The 18,588-nt window shown below is 39.9% G+C and overlaps 1 protein-coding gene across 1 annotated transcript in view; it reads left to right on the top strand.

The window, feature by feature from the left end:
* The first annotated feature begins 972 nt into the window (after window positions 1-972).
* LOC136829501 (protein tiptop-like) overlaps window positions 973-18,588 on the top strand; it is a 217,960-nt gene continuing 200,344 nt past the window's right edge. The window contains exon 1 of the mRNA XM_067088284.1: window positions 973-1,659. Coding sequence (XP_066944385.1) covers window positions 1,563-1,659 — 97 coding nt within the window. The 5' untranslated portion in view covers window positions 973-1,562. The remainder of the gene's footprint in view (window positions 1,660-18,588) is intronic.

Consider the following 18,588-nt stretch of genomic DNA (forward strand, 5'->3'; position numbering starts at 1 on the left):
TTGATGGATTGCTGATTTTTCAACTGGTCGCCAGTATTTTTTTCTCTTTTTTTAGCGTTTTTTTTTTTTTAACATACGTCGTATGTCTCCGTATTCGGGTTTTCCAGGCCTTCGCTTATTACAGATTTCGTGGTCAACGGGAATTTATTTTTTCATTCCAAACTATAGGCCTATATGTCGATCTGACTCTTTAATTGGAAAGGTGCTTCAATCACCTTACTGTACATATATTTTTTTACTTCTTGTTGATTGATTCTGTCTGTTAATGCGGTGCCAGCAATTATTTATATACGCTGACACTTGTTTCCTGTTGTACTGAAGCACGTTCATGCCACCAATGTTAATTTAACAATTATGATTTCAAATTTATTTACAGTAGGGGGTGTGGTGTGGTGATCGTAGTGGGTTATGAAGCTCCCCTTCCACTCTAGTTTGCTTTTTCTTTCGCTGGAATGCTCGCAAGCGAGAGTGAGTGCTAAGGGGAGGGGGTACGGGGGGGAGGGGAGGGGTTTGTGCCGAGGAAGAAAGGGGGTCCCCATAATTGTCAGAGCTTGCATATGGAATCGCGTGCTTTTATGCTTGCATCCTCATTTCCATGCTGCCAATATAAATTGCCTTCCCCCATATCTGCTGTATAGGTGTTACACGGGAATTAATCCCTATGGCGGCGTATGGTAACTTTTCCCCAAACTACGCCCCTCTCCCTCCTTCCCTCCAATCCACCCCTCTCCCCCTTCCCTCCAATCCCCCTCCTCCCTCCATCCCCTCCCAGGGCCGTTGTGGAGCTGGAAGTCATCTAGGGAACTTGACAAGACTGATGGATGACACCTCCAGTGATCCGTCATCCGACGACGTGTCCACCAGCCCCACACACACACATACACACACGTACACACATACACACACACATACACGGGGCTGCTCCTCCTCGATCATATTATATACGGACACATGCACGAACTAACCTTCACTCGCTCGCTCGCTCGCTCGCTCGCACACATACGCGCGATCTCCGAAGTTCTCTAGCTCTCTCACTCTCTCACTCGCTCCCAATCATCACACGCGCGCGCACATACACACACTCACTCATACACTCTCTCCTCAGTCATCGGCGATTAAAGTTCTCTCTCTCTCTCTCTCCTCCCTCTCTCTCTCCTCCTCACCGTTCCCTGACTCACACTCTTATTTCTACTAGCTGGAAAAATTGTTGTCGAGGACGGGCCTCCGCTGGCGGCGCTCCGGAGGTTGTTCCAGAGAGAGAGACAGAGACAGAGTAAGAGAGAGAAAGAGTGAGGGAGAGACAGAGAACGTGAACGGAACGTTCCATGTGTTGTTCTTCGGCAGTTGATGTTGTTATCGTTTTTGTTGTTCGTGTTATCGGAAAGCGGTAGTAGTGTTTCACCGAAACTTTCTTCTTGTGATTGTGAGGTACCGAAGCTCATTTGTGATTGTGAGGTACCGAAACTCGTCTGTGATTGTGAGGTGATCCTGTGAAGTGTCGCCGCCGCAGTCGCGGTATACCAGACTTAAAACGACTGTTTTTCGGCGACTCTGATGTCAAAATGAGCATCAAGGTGCGACGAATCAGCGGCGACAGCGACTGGTACAGCGTGCTGATGCAAGGAAATGCCATCCTGGAAAAGTTGCAGTTGGTCTTGAGTAAGTTCTTTCAACTTTTTAGTATACGTTTTAGAGCAACAGTAACACTTACTTTCAAGTTGAGCAGTAGCGCAGGTGTTGCTTTTGCGCGGTAGCTGTTGCACGGACACGTGTTCGTTCGTGTCTGTGCGTCTGTGTGTGTTTGCGTGAATATTTTTGTTTACCTTTGCCCTAGCGCAGTTGAATATGTTTAGAAAGCAAGTATATAAATAGATATATATTGATATCAGTTTACCTGCGTGCGACGGAAGACCTGAGAGTCTTTCCTCTACAGCAGTGGTTCTCAAACCGGGGTAATTATCCGGGGAGGTTAATGAAGCCGTTTCTGGTAGTGGGGGTGGTTGGTTAACGAGGCACTCTAATTCCAATTTGTAATGAAAAGAACAATGTTTTAATTTTAATTTTTTGTCAAAGGAATAATGTCTAAAAATCTAAATTCTTTATTTCTTAAGACTTGAGTAAAAGTAAAATTAATATTTTACATTTGAAATGCATTAGAAATTAAGCATCCAATATCTTTCTCTCCTTTATATTATAACTTTACATAACTGAAGAGGGAGGGGGTAGGGGTAAAGGTCATCTATCAAACACCACTGGCGGGGGTAACGATACCTAAAGATCTGAGAACCACTGGTCTACGAAGGCTCCGAAAGACTCCCAAAGACTCCCGCCGGAGTCTCTCTGCAGGAAATACCGAATCCGTGAGGTCGGGAGGAAAGACTGTTATAAACGTGGACACATATTCGTAATTTACTTATGCCAGGTGTTGAACACATATGCCATTGTAGCTCGGCTGTAATTGTGCGTTATGCCGAGACACATGTGTCGAAGTTTGACGTGAGTTTCCAAGACTTTAATTGAACAAAAGGGATTGAGTCCAATTTTCACATTAATTGTAGCTTGCAGGTTTATTGTAACGTGCAGATTTACTGTAATTTACATATTTATTGTAACAGATTTATTGTAACCTATAGATTTATTGTAACGCAGATTTATTGTGACCTATAGATTTATTGTAACTTACAGAACTATTGTAACTTACACATTTATTGTAACCTATAGATTTATTGTAACTTAAACAGATCTATTGTAACTCACAGATTTATTGTAACACAAATTTATTGTAACCTATAGATTTATTGTAACGTACAGATTTATTGTAACCTATAGATTGATTGTAACTTACAGATTTATTGTAACTATAGATTTATTGTAACTTACAGATTTATTGTAATTTATAGATTTACTGTAACGTAAAGATTTATTGTAACATACAGATTTATTGTAACTTACAGATATATTGTAACGTACAGGTTTATTGTAATGTACAGATTTATCATAAAGTACAAGTTTATTGTAACTTGGTTAAAATGTTAATGCATTTTATTTGAGTCGTTTTTATTGGCGGTAACTTTGACCTTGGACTTGGTCAGACATTTAGTTACTTCGTATTACTTTTAGTGTTGCAAGACGTACAAAAATATTTCTTGTCATCAGGCCATATTCAAATACACAAACGCGCGCGCGCACACACACAAAACACACACACACACACACACACACACACACACACACACACACACACACACACACACAAACTCGAACACAAACAGTTTGTGTAAGTGCTTGTGTTTATGGACTGTGAAATAGCCTCCCAGACGATATCGTGCAATTGGAACTTCATAAGTTAAGAGAAAATGCAATGCATTACTACCCTAATACTATTACTTTTTTATCTATTTATATATTTATTATTATTATTTTAATTTTTTTTTGGTAAGTGGGATATCTTCTTTCTGTATTTCCCTTTGCTTCCTATTGCTTCTTCCTAATGAAGACCGTATTCTTTGGAAGCTCGAATTTCGAGTCAATGGCCCCTGTGGGCTTGTTTCATATGAATAGGGTTCATCTTCTGAATAATAATAATAATAATAATAATAATAATAATAATAATAATAATAATAATAATAATAATAATAATGATAATAATAATAATAACTTTTGCCAGAGGAACTGATTGAAGTGAAGTTTGATTTCACTTGGTGTGATAGTTTTGTATAAGTTACTGGTCATGTAGGTTTGTTAAAACACGGGTTTGCCTTCGTACTTATTTTGTAATTTATATTTGTTTTATGTTGTGTTTTTCCTCCTTCAACCTCTGAATAATGCGGTGTTTTCCTCTCTCTCTCTCTCTCTCTCTCTCTCTCTCTCTCTCTCTCTCTCTCTCTCTCTCTCTCTCTCTCGGTTTTTTTTTTTACTGTTATGTTGCTCACAACGAGAGCTTGATTTCCGAAATAGGAAGTTTTTACTGTTGAAATGCTTGGGTGTTATTAAAGTAAAAAAGGCGGAAATATCTATTTTTAAAATGTCGAATATCATGAAATATCCTGTTGGTAATAAAAATTAATACTGCTTATATATATATATATATATATATATATATATATATATATATATATATATATATATATATATATATATATATGTATGTATGTATGTATGTATGTATGTATATAAAAACAAGAAATTCAAAAAGTTCATTTATACAGGAAGAACTTAATGTAGTATTTACAATGTATTTGTGAAGTTGAGGTTTGACTAGCATTTTCATTAATTCATCCATTCGTACTTTTAAAGATATCTTTTAAAGATATCTTTATTTACTTTCTTTCTACCGGCGCTTTAATAGAGAATTTATGCCTCAGATGTAACCGATATAATTCAATAAATTATTATATATAGGTAGAACCAAATGTTTTTCAGTGCACTGACCCTTTTCATTTGTGAGATTCATCTTTTACTAACCTTTTCATTAATCCATCCATTCGCATTTTCATAGATACTTATTCTTTCTTTTGATCTCTCTACAGTCGTTTTAATAGAGAATTTATCCCTCAGGTGTAACCGATATGGCAACCCCTTTTTTTTTATATATATTACGGTTGGATATTTCTGCCACAATTACATTTCTCATCACCATGGCAAATTCATGATTATGCGGTGTTGAAACTGGCGGATAAATCATTGATTAAGTCATGGAGCGTCTCTCTCTCTCTCTCTCTCTCTCTCTCTCTCTCTCTCTCTCTCTCTCTCTCTCTCTCTCTCTCTCAATTACAGTATTTTTTATTTAACCTTATCCCCGTTTATTTATACATCTCGCCCTCTCTCTTGTCAACAGTCATCTCTCTCTCTCTCTCTCTCTCTCTCTCTCTCTCTCTCTCTCTCTCTCTCTCTCTCTCTTTCTCTCTTTCTGTAATGGCAGGTAACCCTAAATAATGCAGTTCTCTCTCCATAATACCAGATAACGCTAGCTAATTATCTCTCTCTCTCTCTCTCTCTCTCTCTCTCTCTCTCTCTCTCTCTCTCTCTCTCTCTCTCTCGTCGTGTCAGCAGCATTTTGTTATTTTTCGTCAACAGTCGCCACAAAGGTGACATTAGTCTCTCTCTCTCTCTCTCTCTCTCTCTCTCTCTCTCTCTCTCTCTCTCTCTCTCTCGTGTCAACAAACATCATTTTGTTATTTCCGTAAATAATAACAATCATCGCAACGACGAATTTAGTCTCTTCCTTTGTATTTTTTAAACCCTCATTTCTTTCTTCCTTTTCTCTCGCCGCGCAACATGCACGTGCAGCCGTGTGTTCATTTCCAGCAGCCCCCCGGCCATTCCTGAGTTATGGCCGGTCCGCAAGTAAAGCCCTTTGCGATTTGCAAAGGCTGCAACGGTGACTGTCCCCCATAAAAAAGAAGCGTTTAATCATCATCGCGCTGTAGAGAGTGAGTCTGGTGGTGGCTGGGATCTCTCTCGTGGAGCCCGAAAAAGGGAAATCTCTGCACGGCCTGTTTTTTTTTCGTTTTTTTTTGCTTGTCTTCTAATAGAGTTACGAGGTTTTTTTTTTACGTGTTTTGTGGACTCGTGAGTGTGTTCTTGTTAAGCTTGAAGCGACTGCCTGTTTATTATTATTATTATTATTATTATTATTATTATTATTATTATTATTATTATTATTATTATTATTTAAAGTTTAATGTAAAAATGTGTATCTCAGTATGTATAAAATCTAGAGTTCTTTGGTGGAGTATGTTTATATAGATTATTATTATTATTATTATTATTATTATTATTATTTTTATTATTATTATTATTATTATTGTTGCTGTTGTTGTTGTTGTTGTTGTTGTTGCAAGTTTAAAGTAAAAAAAATGTAGCTAATTTATGTATAAAATCTAAGGAACTGAAGTAGAGTTGTATGGGAGATTGAAGTGAAGTTCTGTAGGGGTTGGAGGGGCGGGGTTATGTCAGTAGAATTCCTTTTGCCCTGCCGGCAGTTTTTTTGTTTCTTTCTTTCTTTTGCGCCGAGGAACAGTTCATCACCGTCACAGTTGAAAAGCGAGCGGAGAAAAGCAACAGACTTCCGCTGCCACATCTCTTGATAGCATCCAGCCTTCTATCTAACTAATCACAACTGTGCTTCACGCTCGGTGCTATACATTTACCCTGCTATATCCAGCTATCCGTCCATCTATCTGTCTATCCATTGAACCTGCTACCTCCAAATATTCGTATATCTTTCTATCTTTTGAATCTGCTACCTCGATCCATCTCTCTATCCGTCTGTCCTTTCAGTTTCATATCTCCATCCATCTCTATCCGTCTATCCATTGAGTCTGTTACCTTTATCCACCTGTCTATCCGCCTATCCATTGAGTCTGCTACTTCCATCCATCTCTCTATCCGTCTGTCCTTTCAGTTTCATGCCTCCATCCATCTCTATCCGTCTATCCATTGAGTCTGTTACCTCTATCCATCTGTCTATCCGCCTATCCATTGAGTCTGCTACCTCCATCCATCTCTCTATCCGTTTATCCATTCATTCTGATACCTCCGTCCATCTGTCTATCCACCCATCCATCTATCCATTGTCTGCTACCTCCATCCATCCATCTTTCCATCCACTGAGCCACTCTTTCTCCCCCCCTCCCCCTCCCCCAACCCACCCCTCCCGTCTATTCCTTTTGCAGCAGGAGCATTTGGTGCGTAAGTTTGGTTATATTGAGGGTGTGACAGTGGCTCTAGGCTGCTCTATATATCACCATTATAACATCACGCTTCCCCAGGTGTTATTTTTCCTCCATTATTCTGGTGATGGCGCGATGGAGGGGCGTTCCCAAATATTTATGGAGGTTTTTACGATTCACACTTCAGGCCGACACGGACGGATGGCCGAATATTTCACCCACATTTCACCCTCTGGACCCCCGTCCGTTTCCAGGGGCTGCCTCTTTTTTTTCTTTCTTTTTTTCTCTTTCTTTTCCCCTTTTGTTTCGTCTCGTTTTCCCCTCTTTTGGTCTCCTGCACCAGCAGGAGAAGGATGAGGAGGAGGAGGAGGAGGAGGAAGCCCGTTGGGCTGGGTTGGGTTGCTGTTACTGCTTCTGCTGCTGCTGCTGCTGCTTCTGCTTGATACTGCATCTGCTGCTGCTTTGGGGTGCTCGTTTTTGGCGGTTTTGTTGCGTAGGCGGGATTTATTATTGGCGACATTTCACCGGCCGTTACTTCTATGGGAGGGATTACTTCGGAAGAGGCCTGTGATACCCGCGGCAACGCCCCGACCTACGGGCGGGATTTGGCGCGAAAAATTGCGCGCGAGTTATTTCGAAAACCGGGAAACTTCGACCGAACCCTTTCTCTCTCTCTCTCTCTCTCTCTCTCTCTCTCTCTCTCTCTCTCTCTCTCTCTCTTTCTGACTTGAGCCTGAGAGATTCTCTCTCTCTCTCTCTCTCTCTCTCTCTCTCTCTCTCTCTCTCTCTCTCTCTCTCTCTTCCTGAATAGAGCCTTTTGAGAGATATGAGAGATACTGTGTGGAGGAGGAGGAGGAGGAGGAGGAGGAGGATAAGGGGGAGGTGGGAGTGAGGAAGGGAGGTGGCGTTGGAAGACAAAGCCGCGCTGAATTTATACATATTATTTCGGAAAGAAGAGAGTGTCGGCGTTAACCCCGTCTGTGGAAATTGTTGCACAGCGCGAAGGGCTGCAACAGCAGTAGCAGCAGGAACTCGCTGGCTTCGTCCAGCGGCACCGCAAAGAAGCGGCGGGTGGGTGGGCCTTTGTGACGGCTTTCAAATGCAGTTGGCGAGATCTCGTTGTGTGACAGACGAAAGAAGAAAGAAAGAAAGAAAGGTTGTATCTGTAACTATTGCTTCCATAACTATCATTTCTGTCAGTGGCCTTTATGATCAGCGTTTAAGCCCTTCAAAGTGTCTGTCACATCCCCCCCCCTTTCCTTTCTCCCTCTTCGTGTGTCCACGCCATTCTTTTCCTTCTCCGGTCCATTCATCTCGTTTTCTTTCGCTCCCTCTAAAAATAAAAACAAGTCCTTGAAATCGGTATTTCGAGTCAGTCTTGTTCCAAGTACCCGTCCTGTATTGCATCATGTACGCCTTTTTTCCCCGTAGGTACTTTCGTTTTTAATTTTATTGTCTTTCCATATTGGCATTTTTACCTATCTACCCATTCTTTAGCCTCTCTTCTCTTACGCCTCAGTTCCTACTCCAGCCTTTCAGCAGTTCCAGAACCCCGACAGCCTTTTTACCAGAAAGTATTTTGTTTTTACATTTTCGTCTTCCCATGTTAGCATTCTATCCTTCTACCCACTCCTTAGCCTCTCTTCTCTTACGCCTCTCTTCCTACTCCAGCCTTTCAGCAGTTCCAGAACCCCGACGGACAGCCTTATCCATTTCCACTTCCGTTCTATCGACTATTAGCAACCCCGTGATCTCCACTTTTATTACCAGATACCCACAAATCATGGTTTCCTCTCGCTCTATCTCTCATATTTCCGTCACATTGGCTGTGTAATCCTATTGATCGAAAGTACACGAAGTTCCCCTAACGTCTGTTGTCTTAATGTGACAGTGTCCGTCTTGTTCCAATGACATTTTAAAAACTGGAGTTGTTTTTACAGCTGCAATTTTATCTCTTCTCGGATTGGGCGACGATTTGAAGTAAGGGAGTGTGTGGACGAGCAATTGCACTGCTTTTCCAACTTCTAGGTTTGAAGGTTTGTCTCTAGCGCTGACAAAAGAAGAAGCAAACAAATCTTACATCAGAATCAACTACATAGTTTGTTTTCAACATTTTTGTTTTTTTAAACTCTGAAGACGTCATGCAAATTCGCCATTACTATCTAGTGATGCCTACCATTCAAGATGAGGAGCACTTTTACCTCGAGACGGCATTGATTCGCGTTTGTTAAAGCAAAAATAAAATATATACACACATACACACACACACACACACACACACACATATATATATATATATATATATATATATATATATATATATATATATATATATATATATATATATATATATATATATATATATATATATATATATATATATATATATATATATATATATATATATATAATGTGTGTCTATTTCATCTATGATATCGCTGCCCTTCTCTTATTTTTCAGCGCTGAATGTCCTCATAGGTTCCAGCGCTTGGCCCTTTGGCCTAAATTCAGTGTTCTATTCTATTCTATATTCTATTCTATTCTATCGCTGCCCTTTCTCTGCCTAAACCAGTCGAAACGCCTATTGGAAACCCAGAGTAATTTATCCCCTAAGAACTCCTGGTATCGCGGAGTCTGTTATATCCGGCCTGGAAGGATGTTCGAGGAAGGATATTTTTGGGTCTTCGGGTCTTTTTTGGGTTCTCCCCTTTCTCCTCCTCCTCCTCCTCTTTCTGGGGCAAGGCCTTTTCTGCGGGGCCGGATGCGTCCCTGCCCCTTTTCCCGATACAGGCTCAATGCAGATGACAGTAAAAAGTAAGTCGGTGAGGGCTCCTGGATGGTCACAAATGATACTCGTATCCTCCGCTCTCCTCAGACCATTGAGGCAGTCGATGTAAACGTAATTTTTCACGCATTAGGCATTCGAGGATGGGTGTGTGCGTGTGTGTGTGTGTGTGTGTGTGTCTGTGTTTTCCATATCGGGTCAGCCAGCCATCACTCTTGACTCTCCGGCACTTGGATGATGCTTGCTCAAGGAAAAAGAGTAAGAGAGAGAGAGAGAGAGAGAGAGAGAGAGAGAGAGAGAGAGAGAGAGATGCTGCGGGAAAAGGTACAGGATATTGTGAAGGTTGGGAAATTTCTTGTTTTAACTGAAGGCGGGTTTATCGTCTGGATTTTTCTTTTATTAAACCGGAAAATTTAAAATTCTTCAGATAAAATTTTAGTTTGGACTGACTGAAAAGAAGTTCTACTATTACCTGATATATATATATATATATATATATATATATATATATATATATATATATATATATATATATATATATATATATATATATATATATAATTTATATTCACATTTTATATATATATATATATATATATATATATATATATATATATATATATATATATATATATGAGAGAGAGAGAGAGAGAGAGAGAGAGAAAACAAATGCATTATTTTTAAAATAAATTCCTAGATTATTTATAATTCGTTATTTATATTCTACGTAACGTTAATTTTAATGCATAACGCCCGCTTTTATGTTATAATTTTAGTTATACACCACGCGAACTTTTTCTTTGTTTAGCTGCAAGTCATTTCATCTGCCGATGAATGACTTCTGTTTTCTTCAAGACCGCATGGTCGGCTGAAGGGGATATGACATTGTTCACTCATTCATCTTTTCCCCCTATCTTACAGTTTATGACTTTTGGCATAATAAAAAAAATCCTTTTACTTATGACTTCTGTCTTCGTGGCCAGTACCCCGCCCGCATATTTCTTAGATGTAAGCTAATATTGCACCAGCCCCGGTTTTTTTTTCCTCCATACTCCTAGGTTAGGTTAGGTTGGTTAGGTTAAGTTAGGTTAGATTAGATCAGATCAGATCAGTACTTCTAAAGTAAAACACAATGAGATTATTTTCAAGAAAATTCTATGGTTAGTTTTTAAGATATGGCTTCTGGCCTTTTTTTCTGAATGGGCTGGGGCATTGGCTGGGGCAATGCCCCAGCCCATTCAGAAATAGTTGTATTCGTATGGAATTAGCTTCGTGCTGTGATATTCACGTAATCAGATAAAAGTTTAAAATTATAGCTGGTGTGTATCTTTGCATGAATGTGTTTGGAAGTGCTTAGATGTCAAATCATTATTATTGCCGGGGTGAAATTTTTGAGTAGACGTACAGTTTACTGGAAACGAAGTTCTAATTATCGACGCTATGGAGTGTTGGAGTGTATGTATATATATATATATATATATATATATATATATATATATATATATATATATATATATATATATATATATATATATATAATATATAATATATATATATATAGGATTAGATAGATTGGTATAGATAGATAGACGAATCATGGAGGGGTGCTGAAATTCTTGTAAATTTGTACAATTTTTCCCTACAGTTCCTCTTTACTTAATTTATGATGCCACCTTAGGATACTCTCCAGTAGGAGAAAGGGGCCAGGAAGGACTCTCAACGCAGGTCGAAGGATTTCGTTACGTCAGGTTTAATACTTAAGTTTACGTAGGAATGTTTTTATTTAGTTGAGTTTTTGTGTTCTGAAAAGAGAACTATTGTGCCGGCTTTGTCTTTCCGTCCGCACTTTTTGCGCTCTTAAAAACTACTGAGGCTAGAGGGCTGCAAATTGGTATGCTGATCATCCACCCTCCAGTCATCAAACTTACCAAATTGCAGCACTTTAGCCTCTCTAGTTTTTTTTATTTTATTTAAAGTTAAAGTTAGCTATAATCGTGCTTCTGGCAGCGCTATAGAACAGGCTACCACCGGGCATGGGCCGCGGCTTTTACAGCATTATAACGAGACTACCGAAAGATAGATCTAATTTCGGTGGCCTTGATTATACGCTGTAGCGGCTTTACAGAAAACTCGATTGCGGCGAAAAACTTCGGGGCATTTTTTACTTGTTTACTCTTGAAACGAGATTGAAATGAACTACATGATTCGCTTCATTTTTATTACGCTTGATAAGTATTTTGCCATTTTGTGTTTTTGTTACGTCATGTTGAGGCCTTATAATGTGATTTGCATTTTTTCTTCTTAGTAAATCTGGCTGATTCATATAGAAATATACATAGCGTCCTTAGGTCGCTTGTTATATATATATATATATATATATATATATATATATATATATATATATATATATATATATATATATATATATATATATATATATATATATATATATATATATATATATATATATTATCAGCTTCTGACCACAAGGCACACACACACGTGCTTCTGGATGGTACTTCTAAAGAAGTAGGAGAAATTAGGTTTGTAAAATCCTCTCTCTCTCTCTCTCTCTCTCTCTCTCTCTCTCTCTCTCTCTCTCTCTCTCTCTCTCTCTCTCTCTCTCTCTCTCTCTCTCTCTCTCATGAAATTATATTTTTCCTTAAGAAAAAATATAGTTTCTTTCTCTCTCTCGTTGTACGTGTGTGTGTGTGTGTGTGTGTGTGTGTGTGAACGGGCGCATGCGCATCGGCGTGGGTACGGGTGACGACTGGCAATGAGAATGATAAACTGACACCATTACACGTGAAACGGACAAATAGTCGTTATTTCTCAGCTTGGAAAAACGAGCCTTATTACCTCCCCTTTTTCTCTCTTTCTCTCTCTCTCGCTCTCGCTCTGTTTCTCTCTTCCAGGACGCTTCGTTGTGCATGGCGACCTCCCTTGCCTCTCTCTCTCTCTCTCTCTCTCTCTCTCTCTCTCTCTCTCTCTCTCTCTCTCTCTCTCTCTCTCTCTCTCTCTAAAGAAACTGAATTTTTCTGTAATCATCACTCTCTCTCTTTCTAAAGAAACTAAATTTTTCTGTAATCATTACTATCTCTCTCTCTCTCTCTCTCTCTCTCTAAAGAAACTGAATTTTTCTGTTATCTCTCTCTCTCTCTCTCTCTCTCTCTCTCTCTCTCTCTCTCTCTCTCTCTCTCTAAAGAAGCTGAATTATTCTGTAATCATTACTCTCTCTCTCTCTCTCTCTCTCTCTCTCTCTCTCTCTCTCTCTCTCTCTCTCTCTCTCTCTCTCTCTATCAAGGAACTGTATTTTTCTTTGGAACTCTAAAATATTCTTCTTAAGCGTCCTAATCTTTTGTGAAATACTATGTATACCGTTAATTAAAATAATACAACACGTGTCCCCAGCATCTGACGTCCACAGTATGTTCACACACAAGCTCTCTGCTTGTCTGTCTTACGTGTGCAAATACAGACTTACACACACACACACACACACAAGTAGATAGAGTTCATGCCTCACCACACTCAAGAGCGCGAGCAAATACCGCCACAAGTAAATAGAAGATAATAGAAAGAAGTAAACAGAAGGTAATACAGAAAGACGCTTGATTTTTTTTTCCTCTCGTCTTCATCCCAAGTGTTGAATTAATGTTGTGATCTGCCACCGGGAGAGTTTGCAAGAGGTTTTTATTGGTTAGGTCGATGGAGTTTTTTTGGGGGGTCTCTCTTACGTGTATTATTATTATTATTATTATTATTATTATTATTATTATTATTATTATTATTATTATTATTCAGAAGATGAACCCTATTCATTTGGGACAAGCCCACAGGGGACACTGAACTGAAATGCAATACCTTACTCTATAATATATATATATAGGTGTGTGTATACAAGCATACGCGGCTTTTGTTGCTGTTCCTGGGGATGTGTCTATCAGATAAGAATGAAAGAAGGTTTACAAAGTGAGAGAGAGAGAGAGAGAGAGAGAGAGAGAGAGAGAGAGAGAGAGAGAGAGAGAGAGAGAAGGGGCCAGATTTTCATTTTCATTTTCAAAATAGTGGTAATTGTCAAACCCTTAATCATATTAAATATCAGGGACGCAGTGAACTTCTGCTCTACCACTGCAAAATTCTTATAATAAAATCTCATGAGTATGTCATTACTCGATCCGCCAAAGTTGTGAGATGCCCATCAGTTTTTTTTTATGTATATTTTTGTTTAATAAACTTTTATGCTCTTTAGATAATTGTGCTGACTTCTTTGAATGCCATAACCTGCCGTAGATGGCTGTGCCTTAATCTTAAGCTCGGCGTTCACCAACTCTGAAAAGAGAGGACGTGAGTTTCATATAGCAGTGGAGGAGGAGGAGGAGGAGGAGGAGGAGGAGGAGGAGGAGGAGGAGGAGGAGGAGGAGGAGGAGGAGGAGGAGGAGGAGGAATATAGAGGTAGGAAAAGAGGGCTCTCCTCCATACAGGTATATAGTCCTGGTATTTGTGGCGGCGGTATTTCATGGAGGAGGAGGAGGAGGAGGAGGAATAAAGGGCTCCCCACCTCATAGGTATATAGTCCCGGTGTTTCTGTCGGCGGTATTTCATGTCGGGGGCAACTGGCCCGAAAGGGTTTTTTGTCGGCAAAAACTAGAGAGAGAGAGAGAGAGAGAGAGAGAGAGAGAGAGAGAGAGAGAGAGCAGCCCAAGGGTCCCTCCAGACTGATTACCCTGATTCTTAGACCTGTCGGGCCCCAATGACGCCTATTACTCAGAATCAGGCTGCTTAAATGGATGGCTATGGCTCTGTATTAGGAATATTGATCACACCATTTGGTTTCATTAGGACTCGTATTCGAGAGAGAGAAAGAGTGAGATTTCTTCTTCCCTTTCTTCTGTTTTCATCCCCCTCTCTCTCTCTCTCTCTCTCTCTCTCTCTCTCTCTCTCTCTCTCTCTCTCTCTGGAATCATCCTGCAGGCCTCCTCGGTTAGACATATTATTCCCTTTTTAAGACTCTCTCGCTCTCTCTCTCTCTCTCTCTCTCTCTCTCTCTCTCTCCAGATCAGAATCAACTTGCAGGCCTCCTTGATTAGACGTATTATTCTCTCTCTCTCTCTCTCTCTCTCTCTCTCTCTCTCTCTCTCCTAACCGTCCCTCCTCGTCCTCCCGACAACGCCCTTAGGAGGCGCCTTCGTGATTCGGGTGATGTGATGGCATGTAGCCTAAATGGCGATCTGTCGAAAAAGAATTTCGTGTAATCGTTGGTCATCTCAAGGCTATCATTTTATATAGTATTTATTTGTTGCGCATGCGCGTACGCATGATAATTAGTTTTCGGAAAATGAGAATGTATACAAAGACGTTTATGGTGCGATGTGTCAGCAAGCATTGTTATGGAGGCTGCATGATTAAAGCATACCGTATGCTTACAAGTAACAAAAATAAGCAAGAAAAAATGCGCCGAAGTTTCTTCGGAGCATTCGAGTTTTCTGTACATCGTATAATAAAGGCCACCGAAAATAGATCGACCTTTCGGTGGTCTCGGTATAATGCTGTATGAGCTGCGGCCCATGAAACTTTAACCACGGCCCGGTGGTGGCCCGTCCTGTATCGTTGCCAGAAGCACGATTATGGTTAACTTTAACCTTAAATAAAATGAAAACTATTGAGGTTAGAGGGCTGCAATTTGGTATGTTTGATGATTGGAGGGTGGATGATCAACATAATGATATGCAGCCCTCTAGCCTCAGTAGTTTTTAAGGTCTGAGGGCGGACAGAAAAACTGCGGACGGACAGACAAATAGCCATCTCTGTAATAGTTTTCTTTTACAGAACACTTTAAAAGTAACGATGTAGTTTTTTTTATGGTGTTAATACTAGTGTTGTTAAAAGTGTCTTTAATAACAAGCAGGTTTTTAGAATGTTTGAAGTTTATAAGAATGTTTCTTTTTTCAAATATTTTGCAGATAATTATCATTGAATTTTGAAGCCCGGCAAAGGTTGCGTATTTGAAAATTAAATGTCAGTGTTTGTGAACATTTACGTCAAAGATTTTCATGTAAGTTTCTGTTTCAAAGTTAAAGAGAACTATCATTATATGAATATGATTATAAAAATGATTATTTTCACTCTTGGATATCTACTGTGGGAGCATGAAATCGTATTTCATTTTTGGTACACACACGCACAAACACATACACACACACATATATAGTATATATATATATATATATATATGCGTGTGTGTGTGTTCGATATTACAAAGAAAAAGTGGCGTTGTTGTGTTAATCAAGGCTTTTGTTAAAGATGTTTTACGACCCGATTACTTCCGTTTATACAAAAGAGGAAAGCGTGCAAAGGAGGAAAGACCAGAGCGAAATATGACTCGGGCGAAGTCAGACGGCTTACAAAGAATTAGGCTTCATTAAGGACCTTTTAATCTTAATAAATATTTGTCGTAGCTAAGAGGCGTCATTATTTATCCGCGTGTCTCCAGCGGGAAATTACTTATTTCGCTTGAAAAAAAAAAAAAAAATGAAGCAAAGCAATGCGTGATCTGTTGACCGCTTTGTCAAAGACGTCAGTGTCGGATTTGATTCGCAAAGTTTTCTTGGGTTTGTATATACTGTTGCTCTGAATAGTGAATGTGAGAAGCCGCCATTTTTTTCTGTTTATGTTTACATAACCCTTTATCTTCTATTTGACACTTTTCCCCATTTTACAGAAAATTTACCTTTTTTTTTTTACATATTTCCCTGAAAGTTTGGGTCCTCGTCCTACTATTGTTATTCAAGCAAAATTTCCTTGCTTTCAGAATGCTGTTACCTTTGCAAACCTTTTCTTTCGATTTCATATACCTGAAGAGAAGAGAGAAAATTCACATTTTTCCCGTATTTTTTTATTTTTTTTCCTAGTGTGTAAACATACACTGGTTTGACGTTCGACTGTGACATGTTCAAATCGTGTTGTAGATTTATGTGACGTGGCAGGAGAAGTGAGAAATGTGAATGGCTTGGCCAACAAAAAGAGTTCGCCTTTACTTCTCGCCCTACCCCCCCCCCGCTCCTTCTACTCTTACCCCCCTCCTTCCACCTTCCCATTCCATTCCTCTCTTCCTTTACTCTTTCACTCCCTCCAGACCCCTCATTTAACATCTTTCATACCCTCTTTGGTAATCGCAAGTATAAGGTAAGTTTTACTAGGGCGCTTTGGTTAATGACTCCTTCGATCTTGACTGATAGTCACTTTATGAAATTATTTTGTAGTAATTTCTAACTAAATAATTCTCTACAGAATATATTCCCCTTTTTAAAATGTTATTTTGTGGTATTTTTGTAGCTAAATAATTCTCTACCGAGAAACATTTCTTTTCCTTTTGTTTCTGTTTTGTTTATTTAATTTCATTTCAGATCTTTGACACCCCCTTTCTCCCTCCCTCCCTCCTTCCTTCTCCCCTCCCTCCATGAGGTCCTCTCTTTTCTTCCTCCGTGTTTGTCATCCCGATGGGATGTCCCTTCTGCAGGGCAGTCCCTACTGAAATGTTTACTGTCAGGACCCCTAATATTTGCTTGAAGAGGGAGGGGGGTGGGTGTCGTGGTCGGGGGGAGGCGGGATAGATAGGTTGGGTGTAGGAGAGGGTTAGGGGGTTAGGAATAGGTGGAGAGAAGGCCAGGGGGTTTAGGGGTGGGCTAAAGAAAGAGGTGTTATGCATTGAGGGTCACAGGTAGGGTGCAGGAGGGGGTGATGGGATGGTTGGGTGAAGGTTAGGGATAGGTATGGGGAGGAGGGGATGGGGGTAGGAGGTAGGGGGCCTAAGGAAAGAGGTGTTATCCATTGAGGGTCACAGGTGTACATTGGGCTGTGGTTCTCAGCATCGAAGCCATGGATTTTTTCAGTCGGGCGAACAGTAAAATTTATACCCTGATAAACCATGGTCTTTCTTTTTTTTTTCGTTTTGTTTGTTTTTTTCTATCTTTTTTTTTTTGCTCTTGTGAAATGTAAGAATTCAATTTTTGGTTGAATTTCCGGTACATTACCTGAAAAGGGGAGGAGGAGAGGCGTGTGGATATGGGCCAAGTAGGAATTCTGAGAAAAGGATGGTATCCTTCAATACTTGGAAAGTATCTAATCCTTGTGGGTCAGTAAACGAATGTACAGTACAGACATAACCACGCATATATATATATATATATATATATATATATATATATATATATATATATATATATATATATATATATATATATATATATATATATATGTATATGTATATATATAATATACACGTGCATACATACATACAGAGATTACGCAGTGGCTTCATATTGATTGGACAGAATCCCCCGTCCGGCAAAGGCTAATCAAGGCTTTAGTTTCCAAGCCCGAAGGATACGGCGAAACAAAGCTTGCCACTGACGGACGCAGCCGAAGGGCGTCACAGGTGGGGTGTGGCTATAGCGGGCGTACGTGAGGGGCATGCATCACCCACAATCACGAGGAGGTCACGCGAGACTTTCGGCTGTCGCTCGTATCACCTTCTCCCCCCACCCCCCATCTCTTCTCTTTCCCGCTCCCTCCTTGTAGGAAGGGGGGGGAGAGAGAGAGATAGAAGGGAGAACACTGGAACCAGAGAGAGAAAGAGAGAGAGATAGAAGGGAGAACACTGGAACTAGAGAGAGAGAGAGAGAGAGAGAGAGAGAGAGAGATAGAAGGTAGAACACAGGAACGACAGAGAGAGAGAGAGAGAAGGAAGAACACAGGAACTAAGAGAGAAGAGAGAGAGAGAGAGAGAGAGAGAGAGAGAGAGAGAGAGAGAGAGACAGAGAGAGCTGTACTCTAAGAAAAGGGTTATAATCACATTTTTGTTTTCCATCAAGAGAAAACAAATTGGTATTAGTTCGTGAGGCCTGTCTGAAACACACACACACACACACACACACACACACACACACACACACACACACACACACACAGACAATAAGACCTATAAAAGGTTAAAAAAAACAACAAAATGGCCTTAGAGGCCTCTAGTTTCACCCATCAGCATTTATTCTAAGTACAGGAAACTGATTCCTCCTTTCCATATCACAAACATATGATGATACTTACAAGCTTTCAAAGACTGATTTGAAA

Source organism: Macrobrachium rosenbergii, chromosome 44, assembly GCF_040412425.1.
Source record: "Macrobrachium rosenbergii isolate ZJJX-2024 chromosome 44, ASM4041242v1, whole genome shotgun sequence".
In the NCBI taxonomy this organism is placed as follows: Eukaryota; Metazoa; Arthropoda; class Malacostraca; order Decapoda; family Palaemonidae; genus Macrobrachium; species Macrobrachium rosenbergii.